The 19,014-nt window shown below is 42.7% G+C and overlaps 1 protein-coding gene across 4 annotated transcripts in view; it reads right to left on the reverse strand.

Moving 5' to 3' along the window:
* The window catches only part of MAPRE2 (microtubule associated protein RP/EB family member 2), a 98,662-nt gene that overhangs the window by 56,109 nt on the left and 23,539 nt on the right, over positions 1 to 19,014 (reverse strand). For 2 of the 4 annotated variants that reach the window (XM_021536580.3, XM_021536579.3), the window contains exon 2: positions 16,267 to 16,328. Coding sequence is in view for 2 of the 4 variants with exons in the window: in XM_021536578.3 (XP_021392253.1) it covers positions 1,642 to 1,760 (119 nt within the window). In the remaining 2 variants the exon portion in view is untranslated. Of the gene's footprint in view, positions 1 to 1,641; positions 1,877 to 16,266; positions 16,329 to 19,014 lie in introns of those variants that run through there. The other 2 variants (XM_021536578.3, XM_021536581.3) reach the window with 2 other exon arrangements.

Here is a 19,014-nt window from a genome sequence, read left to right on the forward strand (position 1 = left end):
TCTCCCCAATTTCTGGAAAGCTGGGCAAGTGATATCGTTATGCCTGAAATCATGTGCTGAACACAGCAGCCTCACAAATGTCTTTTCTAGACATAGCTCAGTGTATAATATAACAGGCAAAACGACAAGAAAACTGACTTGATGATTGCAGAAAAACACATGAAAAAGAAGAATGGAGAGCCCCATGTAACAGAGGTTTTCCAAAGAACTCTTCTGAAGGAAACAAGTTAGCAATCGGTGGTACCTATGACATGTCAGAGTAACTAAAGGTAGATGCATGATATTTCAAATCTATTTCATAGTTCCGTTTAGCTGCACGATAGAAATACAGCTTTCCCCTAAAACAGAATCTTGTACTACTCAGCTGAAATTTAGATATAGGAAGTGAGAGCTCCAGGCTTTCTGCAAGTAGAAATAGGTCCTTACAAAATCAATTCTGCTACTTTGTGCTAAATGTGTGCACGAGGGCTCCACAAAATATAAGCAGTCTCAGAGAGAGACACAGATAAAATTTTGTGCCATTCAAACTAACCACATACTGGGCTCTCCGACACATTTCACGCTCATCCGTCAGTGCGTGATCAACAATGAGATTCACTGTTAAGGTTATCAATGGCCAAGTGCCGGTAGCAGCTCCGTTATTCCTCAGCAGAAGAAAAAACACCGCGATTTTCTTCAGACAAACAAGCCAAGTCATCCACGTTTGTTTTCATGCATTCGAGCTTACAACTCGCCACTTTAGTCAGATATTTGAGAGCAGCATCATTTCCTGCTGCTTGAAAATCAGCTTTAAGGGGCGTGTTCTCTGCAGAGGCACTGCTTGCTGTCACCCAGGCAGCATTTAAAATAACTGTATATTGACATAAGGAGCCACCGGCCGTATTATCGCCTTTCGAGTCGGCAGCAAGGAGCACATCAAACCAGTTGCGTTCCGGGCTGCGCCGCGACCCTTATCAAACAATGCAAACAATTTTAATGAGCTTATCTACCGGAACATATTGTCAGAGATGTTAATGCAGAAGCGCTGCCAGCAACGCATGCCAAACGATTCATCAAAAATGCCTATAACTGCGACAAAAGACGGGTGTCCCCCCTCAAATGAGAGACGATAAATAAACACAAAATGAGGCTGGCAGGGAGCGGGGGGCGGGGATGGAGCCGCCCTACCCCGCGCAGGCAGCGGGAGAACTGTCACCCCCGCCCCGAGGAGCGGGGGGCGGCTGTCACCCCCACACCGGCGTGCGAGGGGCGGGCACTGCCCGGTACCCGGTGCGGTTCTCCCGGCGGGGAAGGGCTGCCCGCGCCCCGCCATCCGCGGCCGCCGCCTCCCGCACGGCGCCGCCTCCCTCCGAGATCCGCAGCGAGGTGCTGCGGCTCTCTTCCAAGGGGAGCTGGCTGCCTGCGCGGGGGGCGTTCTTGCCTTCCCTTTTATTTCCACCCTCTCTTTTTTCTTTTTTTCTTTTTTTCATTATAATTTTTAACCGCCTTTCTTGCGCCCGGGCGCGGCGAGCCTCCGCAAGCATCCCTTCTGTCCCCCGAGCGCTCCGCAGCCGGACAATGCGGGCCGGGGGAGAGGAGGGGGCTGCAGCCCGCCCGCCTTATGCAACCGCCGCCCGCGCCGCCGCAGCCCCCCCGCAGTACCTGTAGGAGCGCTCCCCCCGCACCGTGTGCTTCCTGAAGGGGATGATGGTCCCGTTATCCTGGATGATGTCGTTGTTGTTCTCGCCATTTGGGGACAGGGCTTGGGTCGGTCCGGGCATTGGCGCTCCCGCCGCTCCGCAGAGCCCCGCGCTGCTGCCGCTGCTGCCGCTGCTGGTGTGCGGAAGGTGGCGGCAGCCGCGACTCTGCCGCCCGCCCGCCCCGCCCCGCCGCGCGTCAGCCCCGCCGCCGCCGCCACACGTGACCGCCCTCGCCATGGCAACCGGCCGGCGCCGCGCAGCGCCCGGGGACGGCCGCGGCAGGGGCGGCGGGGAGAGAGGGGAGACAGGGGAGACAGGGGAGAGAGGGGAGACAGGGGAGACAGGGGAGACAGGGGAGACAGGGGAGACAGGGGAGAGAGGGGCCCGCCCCGCCCCGCCCCGCGCCCCCACACAAAGAGCCGCTCGCCCCGGCGGCGCGGGCAGCCGCCGGGCCCCGCGGCCCGAGCCGTTCGGCGGCCCCCGCTCGGCGCGGCCACAGACAAAGCGCCGGGGCTCCCCCACGCGCGCCCGGCCGCGCCCGTGGGCGGCACACACACGCCGCCTCGCCCGTGGGCTCCGCGCCGTGCCCCTGCCCGCCGCCGCCTGTGACAGCCGTGTGCGCGCCCGGCTTGGGCGAGACCAGCCGAGACCTCGACGCCCGATGCCCCATCCTCACCCTCCGTGCCCCGGTACCTCAGCATCGTCCGCCGCCTCCCCGCACCGAGGAGCTATCGGGCTTCTTGTGAAGGGGCCCCCACGCCGGGCCGCTCGGTCACACAGCGGCGAGCCGCAGCAGGGAACACAGCCCGGCTCTCCCCAGCATCTCCCCTCGGCGCGGGTGTGCCGGGGGCGATGGCCATCCCCACCGCACAAAGCCCGCCCGCACGGGCTGCAGCTCGCAAGAATCATAGCGTGGGATTCGTGTTTCAGATGGCAAACGTTTTATTTTTAAAAAGGGCATCAATATTAAGTGACATGAGACTATAAGATATAAAAAATATTTAACGCCTAATTTTAAAACAGCACACGAATGTCTTAGTTATTTTATGCTCTTTTTTTCTCGATTCCTGTGTCTGCTACTCTGCCTGCATTTCCACCCCAAGCACCAAGATGTTGAAAGCTCTGGATAGCAAGCTCTGTATGTCTGCTTACAACTTCACTGGACAGCACAGTATAACACCTGAGAAGCTGTATTGCACATTTCCAGCATTCTGCTCTCAGACTTGCACAGAAAAAAAACATTTGATGGCACATCCTTCAAAATCTTCCTTGGATCAGAAACAAGAAGGGAAGAGACCTGCCAAGGCAGTGGCACAGAACTTCTGGCACTGCTAGCACCACCAATCAATCACACAATCCTCATCTCTTCTTTCCCTTCTCCTAGAAGAGTTTTTGCATCCTCCCCAGTCCATTTCCCTCTGCAAAGCTCTACGATTTCTGCATATCTCACCTTGCCTAAATAGCAATGTGCTTCAATGTTTGACATTATCACAAATCAGTGCTGGTCATCCTCAGGAGCAGACCTGAACTTCACTGTGGTCAAAACCTACCCTCACATCCCAACAGTGCATCAAATCCCACACTTCTACCACAGTAGAAAAATACTGTCCAGCTGTTTACAAATTATTTTCTCTAAGCAGAAACACACAAGCGTGCCTATAGACACAGTCTCTAAACAGATCTATATGACCTCACGGATGTTAGATGCAAAATATTTGGGCTGATCTACTAACATCTTAAAAAATACATGCCCCCAAATCTATTTATCTTTTAAAAAGAATCTTAAGATGGTAGGTTAAACAAAAGTCATGTGGATACTTCTAACATGTTCTCAGAGACAAATGCAGAAATTTTAACTCAGAGGTTCTGAAGTATGAATTTGGTCAGGTTTCTACCTCAGATTTTTTTTCTGCACAAAGTGACTTAATAAAATTTTAACTAATCTTTACCTAATCTTTCAGATTGAAATGACACTACTGAAAGCTTAGTTTACATTATTATATTCATAATATAGACCATTCACAGAGAGCTTGTAAGGTGAATAAAATCAATAACACCAAATGCACAACACTTGAACTGCTGAGAATCTCCTTGGATTTAAGTTGGATGTATAGATTAACACACATTTTAGAGCAATCTCTAACAAGTCTCAAGTTAGTCTGGAAATTTGCCACTGTCCTCTGCACATCAAGACAAGGGTTCTTACTTATACTTTCTGCCAGGTTTTCAAATATACTCATATTTATCTTTCAGTAACCAATCTATTGACATATGCAATTGGCGCACTTCACTGAAAAGTTATTAATTCATCTGCAATTGAAGGAAACTACATTTGAGCCTTTTTCAAAACAAGCAACAAAAAAACACTGTTAAAAAGGCCAATAAGCGTCTTAGTAACACTCAAGAATAGGGACAAGCCAGAAATGCTATGTATAAAAATGATCTATAGCAGGTCTTTCATCTGCCAGATATAACTCTACCTGCTCTGCTAGGTAAACAGTAAAACACTCTGTAACACAAACTTGTTACAGAGTTTATTTCTTCACCAGCGGCAAAAACAGAAGCATCTTTATTGAAGTCTCTAAAGATGTTTAATACATGTACCAACAAAGCTACAGAAGAGAAGTGCAGGTGAGGAGAGCATGGCAGCCTAGCTGCAGACCTCTTCTTGCCTCTGCATTAGGACTCAAGATCAGAAGAACACACGCTGCCTCAACACAGTACCTTACCTTTATGGAGGCCAAGCCAGGCATCAGCAAAAGAAGCCTGGTACTGGCTTTCAGAAAGCACATGTTTAAGTGGGCCTCAGTCCATCTAGCACAGCCCCAGAGGCTCTGGATGCAATGTGGATTGCATGGGTTCAATATGCACGGCATTCCCTCTACCTACATCTCTGTTTCTGGGCACTGTGTGGCCCACAAGCACAACTTTTGTCTTTAGGTGCTGGGAGCCACCAGAATCTTCTTCCCACTTCCATCATGCTAAGCTTAAAAGTGTCAAAGAGAGAGGAAACCTGTTGCTGTTATTGGATGTCTGTACATCTCTGCTGCCTTTATAGATTTTTACATGCACTAGGCACACAAATAGAGAATTGATCCAAAGAATAGAAGGTCAGCCTTGGTGTTAATAAAAAGGCCCACCTGTGGAATGCTGAAAGTACTGAAATCTGGTACTCACCAGTCATGTGCCGACTAAGCAAAGCAAAGAGCCAGGGAAGTAATTAATGCCAAAGGGTGGAATTACAAAACCTGATGTAATACATCTTCAGCACTGAGACCACAGAGGCAATGGATGAAAGGGACCTGTGGAGGTCATCCAGTCCAACCTCCCACTTGGAGCATGATCATCACCAATATGAGATCAGGTCACATTTGGTGACATGATAGTAATCAATCCAAATCTTGAAAATCTCCAAGGATGGCGATGTCATGTCCTCTCAAGACAACCTTCTCCTGTGCCATTCTAGCCGCATAGCAAGTCCCAGGCGTACTGCTGATGCAAAAAGCACAATTCCACTATGTCACAGGCATTCCAGTACTTTGGTTTCTGCTGCGTGAACCAGATAGAGAGATTACAGTATCCAGTCTAGCTAAGGACTGGATACTTAGTGCTCAGTAATACTGGGCACTAAGTATCCAGTAATACTACTAAGTACCAGACTCGGCCTAAACATCATTCTCCAAAATTTGTTTTCTCCCTCATCTTCAGAGCTTTTGTTTTCAGTTCCTCTCTCTTTACTTGCTCTAAGCCTCACTTACTGCAGTAGGAAGGCCATGAAGCCTAATTTATAATGTCTGAGAGTAAAATCCTCTAAAAGCCCAAAATGCAGCATTAGAAAGACCTCAGGCATACTCGAGCCAGAATTTTCTATTAGGCAGCTAATGTGGAAATAAATTATAAATATTTTAGTGCTGATAAGCGATCAATGTACAGCCTCTGACAGCAGAGGTGATGGCCAGGCTAGCGATTTCTGCGGATACATTTTTGAGGGGATAACCCCCCCCCCCCAACCCACCATGGTTTTAGAGAGTATTTAATGACATAGCCAAACTATAAATACAATTAATGATTGCAGAAATTCCCCACTGCTTGGATAACTTTGGGGCAGTGGGAGGAATAGGGAGTGAGAATAAGAAAAACACATTTAACCCTAGAGTGGCCAGCAAGCATCCTTCATCTCTGACATCCCTGTTCATGTTCAAGCTCGTCAAGGACTCAGTGTGATATTGCTTGTAGCCTTTTCAGAATAGAGTCCAGCTACAAATTGCAGCAAACATCATACCAGTATAAGTATTATGGGCCATGTACATAACATTTCTGAGGAGTTTCATGAACATTCCTGTCACAAGTGCAGTTTTTTTCACTGGGGAAAGAAAACCTGAGACTAGATTTCAGAAAACAGTTGGAAGGTAGCAATAACTTTTGGAAAACAGCTGTCCTAAGCAATGTAGTCTGCTTTTCTAATTTAACTATTCTCATAGTCTTCCTTTATCACAACAAAGATTAACAGAATTCTGTAAAGCCCCAGATTTACATGCTGTAGATTAAAATAAGTTAATTCTAGCACTCAAGTATGTGTGTTTATAAGAAATCCATGCAGAAACTGTCTCTTTCTGCTGATGGAGTTGGCCAACAGTGTTTAAACTTGAAAATAAGTGAATAAAGCAACTCAGGAAGAAAGTTTGGAAAGAGCTAAAAGAATTATTCTGTTAAGTCTTGGACACACATTAGTTGTTTAAGGAAGTCCCAATTCATTAAGGTACATTGACATTGTTCCCAGCATGAAGAGGGTCAGTAAAATTGGTATAACCATGAGCATACTTAATTAGGCTGCATCAGAATCAGCCTAATTTCTAAAGTTGCCTTTAGCAGATTAGGAACAGAAGATTCAGGAGATCCAGATTTGCATGTTATCTGTGAGAAGTACAAGTGAGGTGTCTGCAATTGAATGTCTATTAGACAGCACTGGCTTGTGCCAGCCTAAACTAGAGCACAGTTCTAACTTGTGACAATAACATATCACACAGAAATATCCATAAAGGGGTCAGGAAAAGCAGTGTTACCAACCCAGCAAACATATATCAAACATGATGAGGTACATGGTAAGTTTCAAGCTGACCTGGGTTATGCAGAACTGGTGTTTCCTATTTTGTTGACATACTGTCAACAGCATTGGTCAACCCAAAGGAAAACAGAGTGTCATAAGATCACTTCAGGTAAAAATTCAAAACTTTATAGACTCTCTTTGTTTACACTGCCCGGAATAAATTGTCCCACCACCATCCCACTAGCTCATTCTATACCTTATATTTCTGGGCATGTAAACTCACAATGACAAAAAGAAAATGATAATTTTGTCAGAACAAAGAAACACTGAATAAGTTGTATTAAAACAGCTACTTATCACTCCAGACATCCTGTAGACAAAGAATGAGCTTCCCACCCTTGGGGATTCTAGTGTTGCCACTTTAAGCAAAGTCTTGATTATTTGTCTTCCCTGGAGGGACACAGATAAAGAGGGGAAAAAAAAAAAAAAACAGAAAAAAAAAAACAGAAAAAAAAAAAAAAGAGAGGGCTGTCCCAGTTACACAATGTGCATAGATCAAATCCCTATGAGGTAATTCAAGTCTATTTTTAAATATACACACATATTTATATTTCAGATCTCACATTTAACATTTTAAAAAGAGTTCTGTGCCTGTGTGGAAGAATAAAATAAATCTTGGAATCTTGTGTACTTGAAGATTTAGTCTTATGAGCTGAAAATCCAACCTGACCATTAGTGCATGAATTGATTGCTAAAGAGAGATATCTTGTAGAGCCACAGAGTGTGGGCATTTTCCTTTAGAAAGACCAGTTATAAAAGTAACCTTTTATAGTTATTGTAGAAATCAAATAGAAATCAGAGGATTAATTCAAGATTCAAGAACTGTCTACAAAAGAAGGACTTATGTTTGCAGGAACAGGATTTCAAAAACCCTTGAATAAGATACTTTAAGACTAATTGTGTACTTTTAATATTAATTCTTAGATCAAAATTAATAAATTGGTTTAGTGGACATTTATTAAATCCAATTAGCTAAATCCAGCTGATTTAAAGAATAAACTCCCCAAATTCCTATTTAGAAAGAAGCATTCTTCAGTATACATCAAAGGATTCCTTACTTAAAACATAAGACATTCACACCGAATAGCCGGGACATTTTTATACTTTCTACATAACAAAAAACTCCCATGAGAGCAGGAAATACTTCAGTGAGGAATGGTTCCAAACAGAAGGAATTTTTACTTCCATTAACTCCAGACTAACCCAAAATTTGGAGTTATTTAGTGTCTGTCACCTTTGTTTTCAGTGATATCCTCTGGGCTAAAGTAGAGTTTCAGACACACCTTGTGGAGCTGCTCTTATCTAAAAACTTGGAAATGGATGCTGTGATCAATAAATGTTTTGAGTAAGGATTTAATACTGGTTGAATACTGGAGACTGACTCATGGCTCATTTGCATACATTTACATGGAATTATTTGGCTGGGGCTATTCTAGATGTACCATTACTACTTCCATTAGCACCGAGGTGTTAACTAGTTTTCTAGGCTTGTTTTGTCACAGTTCAACTGTAAAGGGAAAGCCAAAGTAAAATCATAAAAAATGTTCAGGTAATCTGGATTCCTACATTTTTTTCAGAGGATGACAAAAATTGAATTAAATGAAAGTGAGATGAGTGTTCTAGAAGAGAAGGATTTGGGATTTTCATGTTTTCACACAGTAGAGTTTATGACTATTACTGCTGGGAAAAGTCAGAGCTTCAGACATTGGTATCTTAAAACCAGTAAAACTTAAAACCAGTAAAACAAGTTATAAATGGTAAAAGCCTGGAAGGGCTTGGAAATGTGAGAGACTAAGTCTAGCATTTATTTACTTATTTTCAGCTGCTGAGGAATCTTTGGCTTACTTGGGGTTCAGGAGGGATGTCAGGAAAAAGGCAAAAATGTGATCAAAAATCAAGTGGGAGTGGACAATCTCCATCTCTGATATGCCTTCTTACTGCTCTACACTGAAAATGTTAGTTATACACTTTGAAAGCATTTCAGTCAATTGATATAGACCTGTCTGACCTGCCCAAGATGCTCATCACTGCTAAAGAGGAAGGGAGAAGGCTGGCACAAGAAAGTAATGATTCCAACAGATGGTCTATTAAATTTTACTGGATCATGAATGTTTCCCTAGCTGACAAAGATTGGATCTTTACAAACTAGGATTTGAAGGGGTTATTACTTTGTCCCAGGAAACTGTTAATTAAGTGTCTGTCCTCCCACACCCAGCAAAAAGCCAATGTAAACAGTATTACATGCTCTAGCTAACATTTTAAAAAATCCATTGCACATTCATGCCTGACCAGGATCAAAATCACACTGCCAAGTCATTCAGTAGTGTGTGAGTATTTCTGTGATTGCAAGCCCCAGCCCAAAAACCCTGTGAGTGCCTTGCTGCAAAATGCTCTACAGTTTCCTCAGGACCCTACAGCGCACTACAAATCACTCTCTTCCAGAGCCAAGGGGTCTCATTGCCCATGAAATCAGCAAATGCCAAGAAGTTACACAGAAAGTGGTGTGCTTTTCTGTTTGTGTGCAACCTTCCCCTTTCTCCTGATAGCTGCTTTTTTCTGGGACATTCATAGCATTTTACTGAAACTGAATTCTGTCAGCTTTCCTCATTTTACAAGCACAGAAACAGGCCCTGCTGTTCTGGCCAGCTTTCACAAAACACTACCACAAGTCTGTGCAAGCATCATCCTCAGCACCACTGTGGCATGTCTCCATCCTTTCTTCCATGGGTGCCTTTCTAATCTTTTCAGTACTTCCAGCTCTGCAGCTAAGCAAATCCAATCCTTCTCCATTGCTACAACTAAATGAGTGCCTCCTCCTTTTTATCTCAGGATTTGTTCCACACCTGAGGTTTCTCCATTGTTTTTTCTCCCATTCTTTCCCACTCTTCCTTTGTCAGGCATAATCCTTTGTAGGCTTGGGCAATTTCCACTTCCCTTCCTCAGCCACCTGCAGAGAACCCGGGTCAAATTGGTTTCCTTCCCTCGGACAAGTCCCCAGCATATTTATTGTCCAGCTCACATGCTGTCATTAGCTAATTGCTCCTCATTTCATCCCGGCCAGGGGAACGGGCTGCAGTGCTGCCTGCTGAGCTGCACGAACCTTCACTCAGCCGCCCCAAGAAGTGACACCTGTATTTAAAGGCTGCATCACAGCCGGGATCCACACACCTCGTGTGACACATTGCTGCCATTAACACACCAAAGAGCCCAAATCCCTGAGGCACCTCAGCGCCTCTGAAAAACTAGGTTGCCAAGGGTTTGTTTGTGATCTCTAGATCCCAGAGAAATCAGGGAGTGCCTCCTCTTTGGGCTAGAGCAAATACATGTATTACACACTACATTTTTAAACAGAAGCTTGCCTTCCCATAGACAAATAGAATTGATTTCAGCTAATTCAGGCTCCTTCCCGGCCAAATGCAAGCATCTGAGGAATTCTGCTCTTCACTTTCCGAGAATTTCTTACCCACATGCTTTTAAACTCGTTAAGAATTTAGACCTGTAACACACTTCTAAAGTAATAGTTTCTATTTGCAAGTACTAGAGCATTCGGGAGCAAGAGAGTGTTGAGTATAATTTAATTGCTACTTAGCACAATACCCTAACTAATCTGGAAGTTTTAGTTTTCTCACTTATTGATGGAAAACAGACTCCTTCCCCTGGCAAGTTAATGCTCATTATCTTCTTAGTGTTTATGCTAAGTCTTTATTAACAAAATAACTTTCACATGAAGAGGAAAAATAATTTTCATAGACAGCTTTAATCATGTTACACTTATATTAGTAGTCTGAATTGAAAAAAAATTAGAATATGTGAAAACTGTGTCACGAAAATTATGTTGCTGACAGACATTCCCTAAGAGGACTTTTGGAGCTTGACCTATTAGACAAAGTTTCCATTAGTACTTTGAGCACTTTATTAACCTAGTGCTGTAAGTGCTTTATTTAGATGCTAGGACCCTACAGAAGGCTTACATAGCAGTTTCTGAATCCCTGAAATGTCAAGTTACCCAAAAAATGTTAAGAGTTAAAGCTATCTGGGAGAAAGCTACTGCTGGTCTGCTTTAATCGAAGGTGCATCTCTTGAGAGCAACACACAGAAATCCTGGGGGCTTGGGTAGGGGAAATAAAGGAGCAAGCAAACTTTTAAGCAATGTACAACAGTAAATTTTCCTCATTAAGTCAAATTAACAAATTTTTAAAAATCACACATAGTGATAAAATTAATAGTACCACAACTGCTGCCACAAATTTACAGATCAGGTAGGATACTAGCAGAAGTAATATTGTGACTTTATTTTATTTGAAAGTAGGGAAGAAATGAAAGATAAAGCTCACGCCCCTACCCTGAAATAGAGGGAGGGTTATTAAAAATGTACACGTCTCCATTCTGAGCAGACAAGAGCATACAGAAAGTGCATGGTCTTACTGAAAAGATAAACAGCTGGATTTACTTGCTTCCATTAACCAATGACCCACTTGTCAAACATAAGCTGTAGATTTAAAAGAGTGATTATGTGAAGCCTCTTACATTTCACAAAAATGATCCTAGCTATGAAATCAGATCAAGCCTGAAAATACTTGAGCACAGTCAATATTGTTCTTTTATACAGACACAAGACAAGAATTAGTTATTTGTTTAAAAACCTACAACATGATGTAATGGTAGTTTCCTGCAGTGCTGCTCAGGAGGCATTTATCCCACATCCCACTCAGGTCATTAGTGGTGTGCCAATTCCAGGCCTTCTGTAAGAGGATGAAGTTCTAATGGAAGCCACTGCATAAACCTGAAGATAGGGGCACTGCCAGCTTCCTTCTGTGAGGAAAGGGTAGTGGGAAACTTAAAACAGGTGCTCCCACAGTAAATGGTACCCAGCCCACAGTAAATGGTACCCAGGACATCTAGTCTAGTCTAATGACTCAGAGAGGATTTTTAATATGGGTGGAAGCTGTGCACACTTTGGTAGCAGATCTCCAGCTGAGGCTTTTAAGGCTCAAGCCAGCTGCCATTGACTTTGTCCCTGTGCCCCTTTGCACCTCCCACCATATGCCTGTTCCTGTGCCTGCTCCAGGCTCAAGTAGGAGCAGACATGCAAGATGCTACAGATGATTGCAACATTTGGATTTGAGTGCAACAAATTACTAGGTCCCAAAGCCTGAAAACCTCTAATTTTGCCACCTTGTATTGTAACACAACAGCACTCTCCACAACAGTGGCCTTCTCATACTTGACCTAGTGCTAAACAAGTCTTTAAGAATGTTGAAGAAGCCATTATTATAAGGAACAACTTTACTGTAAGAACAACTTATGTGCTGCTTCCACCTGACCTCATTAGTGTGCTGTGCATTGCCAGTGACTCCCACTTTACTCTGACTCAGTACATAGCATGATTTTCTGCAAGCTACACATCATGGAGCAACTGAAGTGTATAAGAATCCAAGCAGTCAGCTAATGAAAACCAAAGTTTCCAGCTCCAGTGATTGCAGAGATATATTTAAAAATGCTGATACTTGGAGCCTGTCCACCTCTGGATTTTACTCTGCTGCTGGAGGCCCTGAGTAGCACAGCTCAGTATCCCAATGCCTGCTGTGCAGATGCAGGCTTCAGCAGCAGCTTGGGAAGAGAGGCCAGGAAAGCTCCCTGGTGCCTACCACACCACAGCACAGGGGCACATGCAAGATTATATTTATAAAATCTAGAAACTGCTTTGAGAAATTACCAAGTTATTTTTATAGCATCTACATGCACTATAAATACTTGATATGTCTGACAAGGATTAATATTTTTCAAGGTCCTACATTTTATGGTTTCTTTTTCTGCTGGAGCAAAACTCAAATCATTACTTGAATCATCCTTTAATGAACATTCTCCAGCTTCTAAATGAAGCACCATTGATAGGCAAGATGCAGAAGGCAATAAAAGATGACTGGAAACAAGGGTATCTTTTTTATATATAGATTATTTTATATTATCATGGCTTCAGCAGTCCTGGCATTAAGTGGCACCATTTTGTAACCTCTGAACAGCTGCATTGTATATAAAATAACAATAATAATAAAAGGCTTCTAACACTTTGAGTACAAAAGGTACTAGTGGCAAGAAAACAGTGCCTTTTCCTTGTTACAGTAGAAAATGAGGTTTCTATTTAATAAAAACCCCAACCACAAGGCTATGTGTTTTTGTAACTATAAATGTATGTCAGTGCTGTTGACAGCTTCTGTGTTGGAAAGGATCTCATTAACTCTGAACAAAACCACACGTTATCTTTTTTGAAAAGTAAAGTTACATTTCTGATGAATCATCAGCTGCTTTGCTGAGCTCCTGTGGGATAATTTTTGGTATTGGGTACTGGAAAAATAAATATCACCCCAAAGTTCAGAATATCTTCAGACAGCACCATAAAAGGCTATCCAAGCTACCCAATTCCTAAGTTAAGAAGGGAATTGGGCTGGTGAGTGCACAGCCATAAACAAACATTCCACTTGGTTAACTTTGCTCCCTCAGGTTCAGGATTTAGGGCTCTGGCTTTCTCATGATGGATCTACAAAGCATCTGTGTCCTGTGCAGGACTGACTCCTCAGCAGATGACTTCCACTGCATTTTGGAGGACTTTATGGTGTTTCCACAGAATGAAAATGCTTTAAAACCTCTCCCCTCAGCCCAGAAGTTCACCTATTTCACACTTCTTCAGTCTTTTGACTGAAGTTACAAGGCATCCCTTAGGAAAATCAGGTCTTCTTTGGTGGACATTGTCAAAACCAGCTGGGGGAAAAAAGTAGCAAGAAACTGAGTGGGAAACAAAGAGCCCTCATCTACAAATAGTGTTTATTCTGCACCAGTTCTCATGCTGAGAGGTAAGGAGAAAGGAGTGAGAGGAAGCAATTTTTTAGTCTACCTGGTTTGGGTAAGTACATGCACCTTTATAATGAGCAACCAGAGAATATTTATGTCTTCAGGGAAGAAAAAAGTCCATAAAGGCCTTTGTTCAGATCTCCCCTGAACACTTCATTACTCAGTAGTTCATCATACAAACATACTTTATATACACATGTAGATGTATACACATGCACATACTTTCAATGTATTTTCTTTCTCTTCCCCTATCTCACAATAACTGAAATCTGACAAGAATTCCTGAGCTAATGTTCCAGTAGAAACCAGCCTTGCTTTCTAATATTAGGATGTATTGTAATTGTTTCGGTGATAGTGCATCAATCAAGGAATTGTTACTGCCAAAAAGCCCCTTATCTACATGTCACACATGAGAGCACCTAATACAAGAACTGCAAAATTTCTTGAACATACCAGTATCCATCCCTCAGGTTGTTGTCCATATAACTTAACTCCACAAAAAAATACACACACTTTTCAGACTCAAAGTCAGTGAAATCTGACCAGAAGGTTTCCTGAGCAAAGACTATTATATAATAGCATGTTACATGGATTTGGAATTGTAATAGCTCAGCATATTCTGCAGAAATATAATGAATCTCTGGTATTAGAAGGCTGATAACTAGATCTTCATTTGGATATATAATAGGCCATAAGGACGAAAGGATTTGAAAAGGAAAGGCTAAACAGCAGCAATCCATTGGGAATACACTGGAAAGCTGTTGCTTCGCAGAAAGACTTACACATTGCAGGAAATCTGCACACGTCAGATAAGTTTCTGTTAGACAGGTAGGATGCAGTCTGCTTTTATAAATGTCCACTTGGTGGCTGTGCACTATCTCCATGCTCACAGTTTTCCTTAGATTTCCTGTTGTTTCCAAGTGCTTGTGACAATGCCAATTTAACCACAGTGACAAAGCTTGACTTTAGGGAGCAGCCTCTACTCCATGCTAGAGCAGACAGCAACAGATGAAAAAGCCTCTGTGGCTCAGAACAGGGCATTGTCCTGCTGCACTTCCATCTGCAACACCTTCCTGGGAAGGTTGCATCCATAGGGGAGAAAATTACATTTTCCTAGCTCTTGCTCTGAGAGCCTCCTGTAGTCTAGATTTATTGTTTCATCCTTGAGGCATAAGAAACTCTTGACAAAATTATAGGCTGATTGTCCTGAGAATCTCTCAAGTACACTTGAGCCCCACATGTCTGCTAATTGCTGTTGAAGTTAGTTTTGCAATCTGGTGAATCTGGACTGTGTGGCTCCTTGTTTAACTGTCCCTCTCCTACTCACCTATGTCTGCACTTGTGAACAATTGCTGGTGGCAATTCTTATATTTACCATAGAACTTATCCTGAAGTTTCTCACATCTATCAGGTATCTAGAGAAATCTTTCTGCAAACATATTTAAGTTATCTTTTCCTTTTTTACTTTTTTTTTTTTTTTTTTTTTTTAGGGCATTACATAACCAGGAACAACCCCCCAGTTTCACAGTAAAGCAAATCTTTTCACTTCTAGCTGTGAAGCACAAAGTATCACTGCAAACTGAGCTGCCTCCTACATCCAAAGTTAGCATTTATTTACACACTGTAACAGCTTTGCAAGCATTAGCAAAAATGCAGCAGTATGTTTTGAAAATGGAAGTTCATTACACAGCCTGAGCATCATTTCAGCACCATGCATATGTTTATCACTAGCTATGCATAAAGAAGCTCCAAGCTATTGCAAACCACTAATGCTGCTTCCAAGGGAAAAGGCAGGAATGGTATCCAGTAGAGTGTGGTGAGCACTGCCAATGGTGAACCTATTCAAACAAGAGGTTTGGTACCGGGTATCCTATACTCGATTTTGGCAACACTGGCATTTTCTGTTTAACAGCACCGATGCAGCACAAATGGTACAAGGGCAGCAAGTGATGGCAACTGCGGGATGCACAGATCCCTTCCGAAGGCTTTCTAAACATTGCCACCTTGTGGGCCTCCTGTCTGATATCACTGGTCTGATACCACTTTCCCCAGGTGACTTCCTGAGCAGATTTCACAGATGCCAAGCTTGAGGCTGGATGGTTGAAGTTAAACTCCCGTAGTTGGGGATTTAAAAAGGGACAGCACCTTACAAATTCTGTGTGGCATTAATTGCTAACTCCGTACTTGTGCTTCATGTAATTTGCTCTTTTTCCACTTAATGTTATGATGGCAGCACTAATAAAGTGCATTAGAGCTAACAGTTAACAAAACAAAAACAGGGAAGGATAAAATTTCTCAAATCTCCCAGGCAGAAGAGAGAAGTCAGATTAATTGACCACCTATAGTTTTTTTTTTTTTAATTTTTAATTCCTTTCTGCCACCATTTCCTTTTTACTCCAATGGGAAAAAAAAGCACATTACTTATTATATTTATTATAAAATTATTAATTAATTAATATGTCTGTGGCCTCTCGTTTAGCTTTCATCAGTTTTGTTTCATGACTATTACATAGTCAAAGTTGATGGAAAGCAATATCACTTGTTATTGATACCAAACCTATCCAGCTACTGCCTTACAGACACCAAACACAAGTTCTTGGCTAAAAACCACAAATGCACAAACATACTTACTTTGAGCATCCAAACACTTTCCCTGGTTGCCGGCTTGAACTGTTCCTTGCAGCAATTTGGCACTGAAAAGAAAACATGAAACCTTTAGTTCAGCTACCAAATAGTAGGGGAAAAAAAAAAAAAAAGATTCACTGGATGGTCTTTGTCTACATTGGTTGAGCAGTGATGCAATAGTTATATGCTGAAAATTGAAATGAGTAAAAATCCTTCATTACAATGCCCTAATTCAGCTGTGTTCACAATGGCTCAGTGTCTAACACATCTGCACAACAATCAGATGCCCCCTGATATAGTAGCAGGTCTATGAGCTTCCTCATGCAGTGCTGCATTTAGAGTTTATTCATGATTTCCAGGCACACTGGTCTTTCTTCATCCAACCAGGCTTCTTCCGAGCACAGGCAATCAGTTATGACTGCTGTGTCATGCAACTGGAGCCTTGCTGCACTTGTCTGAACAGCTTTTCAGAGGGAAAAAAATCTGTCATTGGGAAGCACAGTAACTGTAATCCAGGAAAGCCTGAGTTTTTGCCAATACAGCACAAAAACGCTGGCAGTCCTTTGAAGTGTCTCACTTAACAATGAAATCATGGTGCTCCCCCCTTGTAGCAGCCACATTAAGACCTCTTCCCTTCTATGTTCCTGGAGGGAATTACCTATGAATGCTAAATTTGTCTTCACATCCATTCTCTCAAGTGGTACATTACAGACTACAGAAACATAAGATGGAGCCACCATATATGGGTTTCAGTTTGTGCCCTGAATTACATACTATGGTTACGTAGCTAAGTTTCTTAACTCAACTCCACAGTCAGCAGGAAATATCACTCCTGACAGGTAAATAATGGTTTACAGTCAGACCAGGACTCTGGTTATTGCTTGTTTTGCATTCCTAGTCAACTAGTTGAGACAGCCCAGCAGGGAGGAGTATTCCAAAGACATCTATCTCTGCATAACAGCATGAAACCACACCAAACAGGATCCCAGGGGTACTCAGACTGCATCAGGGACCAAGAGATGTAAGAAGTTCACGCAGTTGAATTTATAATCACCAAAACCCCTGTTTTAAGGGGAGGAAAACATTAAGCAAACCTCACTATACTTTACTATCATCTGGAAAAAGTAATCAGACCTTTAAAGATGGCTTGTCTAAAGGACTGGATCCCAGCTCTGGAAGCTGTGACTCATGCTGGCAGAGAACTCAGGAGGGCTGCTAGCAAACTGGAAGGCTGAAGCTACCTTAAAGCCAAACCAGAATGGGAATTAGCTATTAAACATGTTATTGTTTCATTTCTTTGAATCTCTCCAAGCCTTTTAAGCTTTGCTTTTCAATGTACTCTTTTTCCTCCATTTGTTTAATGTGGAAAGTGATTCCAGCACAGCTGAAAAACCTCAGGCATCCTATTGGTAAAAGAACAGCAAATCCATCATGGTATATTGGCTTTTGTCCAAGTAGTGCCCCTCTGAAGTTAAGCTGGGATCTGACAGCACTACTCCAACAAGAGAGTCCTATCCTTTCTAGTTGAAATAATGCTTAGAAGAAACCTCTCACAAGGAGGTGTTGACCAGAACTTCTTACAGGCAGCAGCAGTGGAGAGACATAGTGATCCCGTTAAAAATAGGACACTTAATTACACTCATAGAATGTTTTCCATGCTGTACTTTCTGAAGAGTGTGATATTTACAGCATATTGAAGACAGAGGTACTTAATTGTCTTCAGTATGTAGACCTCAGTTTGAGAGGGATTTGAGTAACACCACCGCAGCAAACTTCATTCGTATTGTCTCAAATAAAAAATCCTCATAGCACAAGTTCCTAAAACCTGCAAGCTGATTCTGCTGATGCTTGCACAGGTGAAGCCAAAGAGGTACATCTCAGCAACAGCTCCTGCCTTTTTGCCTGCAAACAGGTACTTACTGAGCTGCAGGGAGCAGCGCAATCGCTGTGGCCACATGAGATAATTGGCACCTGCTGCTGTGAGCAGCAGCACTGCCAGGGCTCCACCTGCTCCGTGAGCCATGCCAGCACCTCGACCTGTCCTTCTGGCTCCAGGTGCCGCAGCAGCACCCAGGCAAGGGAGTGGTATGAAACACAGGATCATTAGGGTGGAATTCAGTTCAGGTGGACAAAGGAATGCACTAGAGGTCCTAGTCAGTGGGTGTGAGGAATGTAAGGATAGAGAGCTGGAGTCTCCTTTGAAAGGGTGGAGGAAAAAAGATGTGTGATGAAGGCAAGGAGAAAAGGATGCCATAACCTTTTACTTCATGGCAGACCACGCACAGCTCAATTCCTCAAAACTCTGCAACACACACAGGCTGAACTGCCTTTAAAGTAGGTGCCCATCTCCCAAAAAGTCATCTATCAATATACCTAAAGAAATTCCTTCTTCCACATTGGAAAACATAGGCAAAAGGGGTAAAATACAACAGGACGAAGATATAGAGGATCAGGAAAATAGAAATGACCTTAAGATACAGAAAAAAAAAAAAAAAAAAAAAAGCAGCAATTTAAAGAGTAGTTTCAGAAAATCCTATGAAGTAAAAGAGAGAAATATGATAATGATTTTTTTTTTTTTCAGGGCAGAAATTTGTGATTTGCTTGATGTTTTTGTAATTAAAATATTTGCAGGTATGAGTAAGGTTACCCATAGCTGCAAGTTCCCTGTGTTAGACTATCCATTTTGCTGATGAGTGAATTACACTGGGGGAAACAGACTAATGTTTATCATAAAATGCTTTTGAGTTTAACTGT

Source organism: Lonchura striata, chromosome 1 (genome assembly GCF_046129695.1).
Source record: "Lonchura striata isolate bLonStr1 chromosome 1, bLonStr1.mat, whole genome shotgun sequence".
Classification (NCBI taxonomy): domain Eukaryota; kingdom Metazoa; phylum Chordata; class Aves; order Passeriformes; family Estrildidae; genus Lonchura; species Lonchura striata.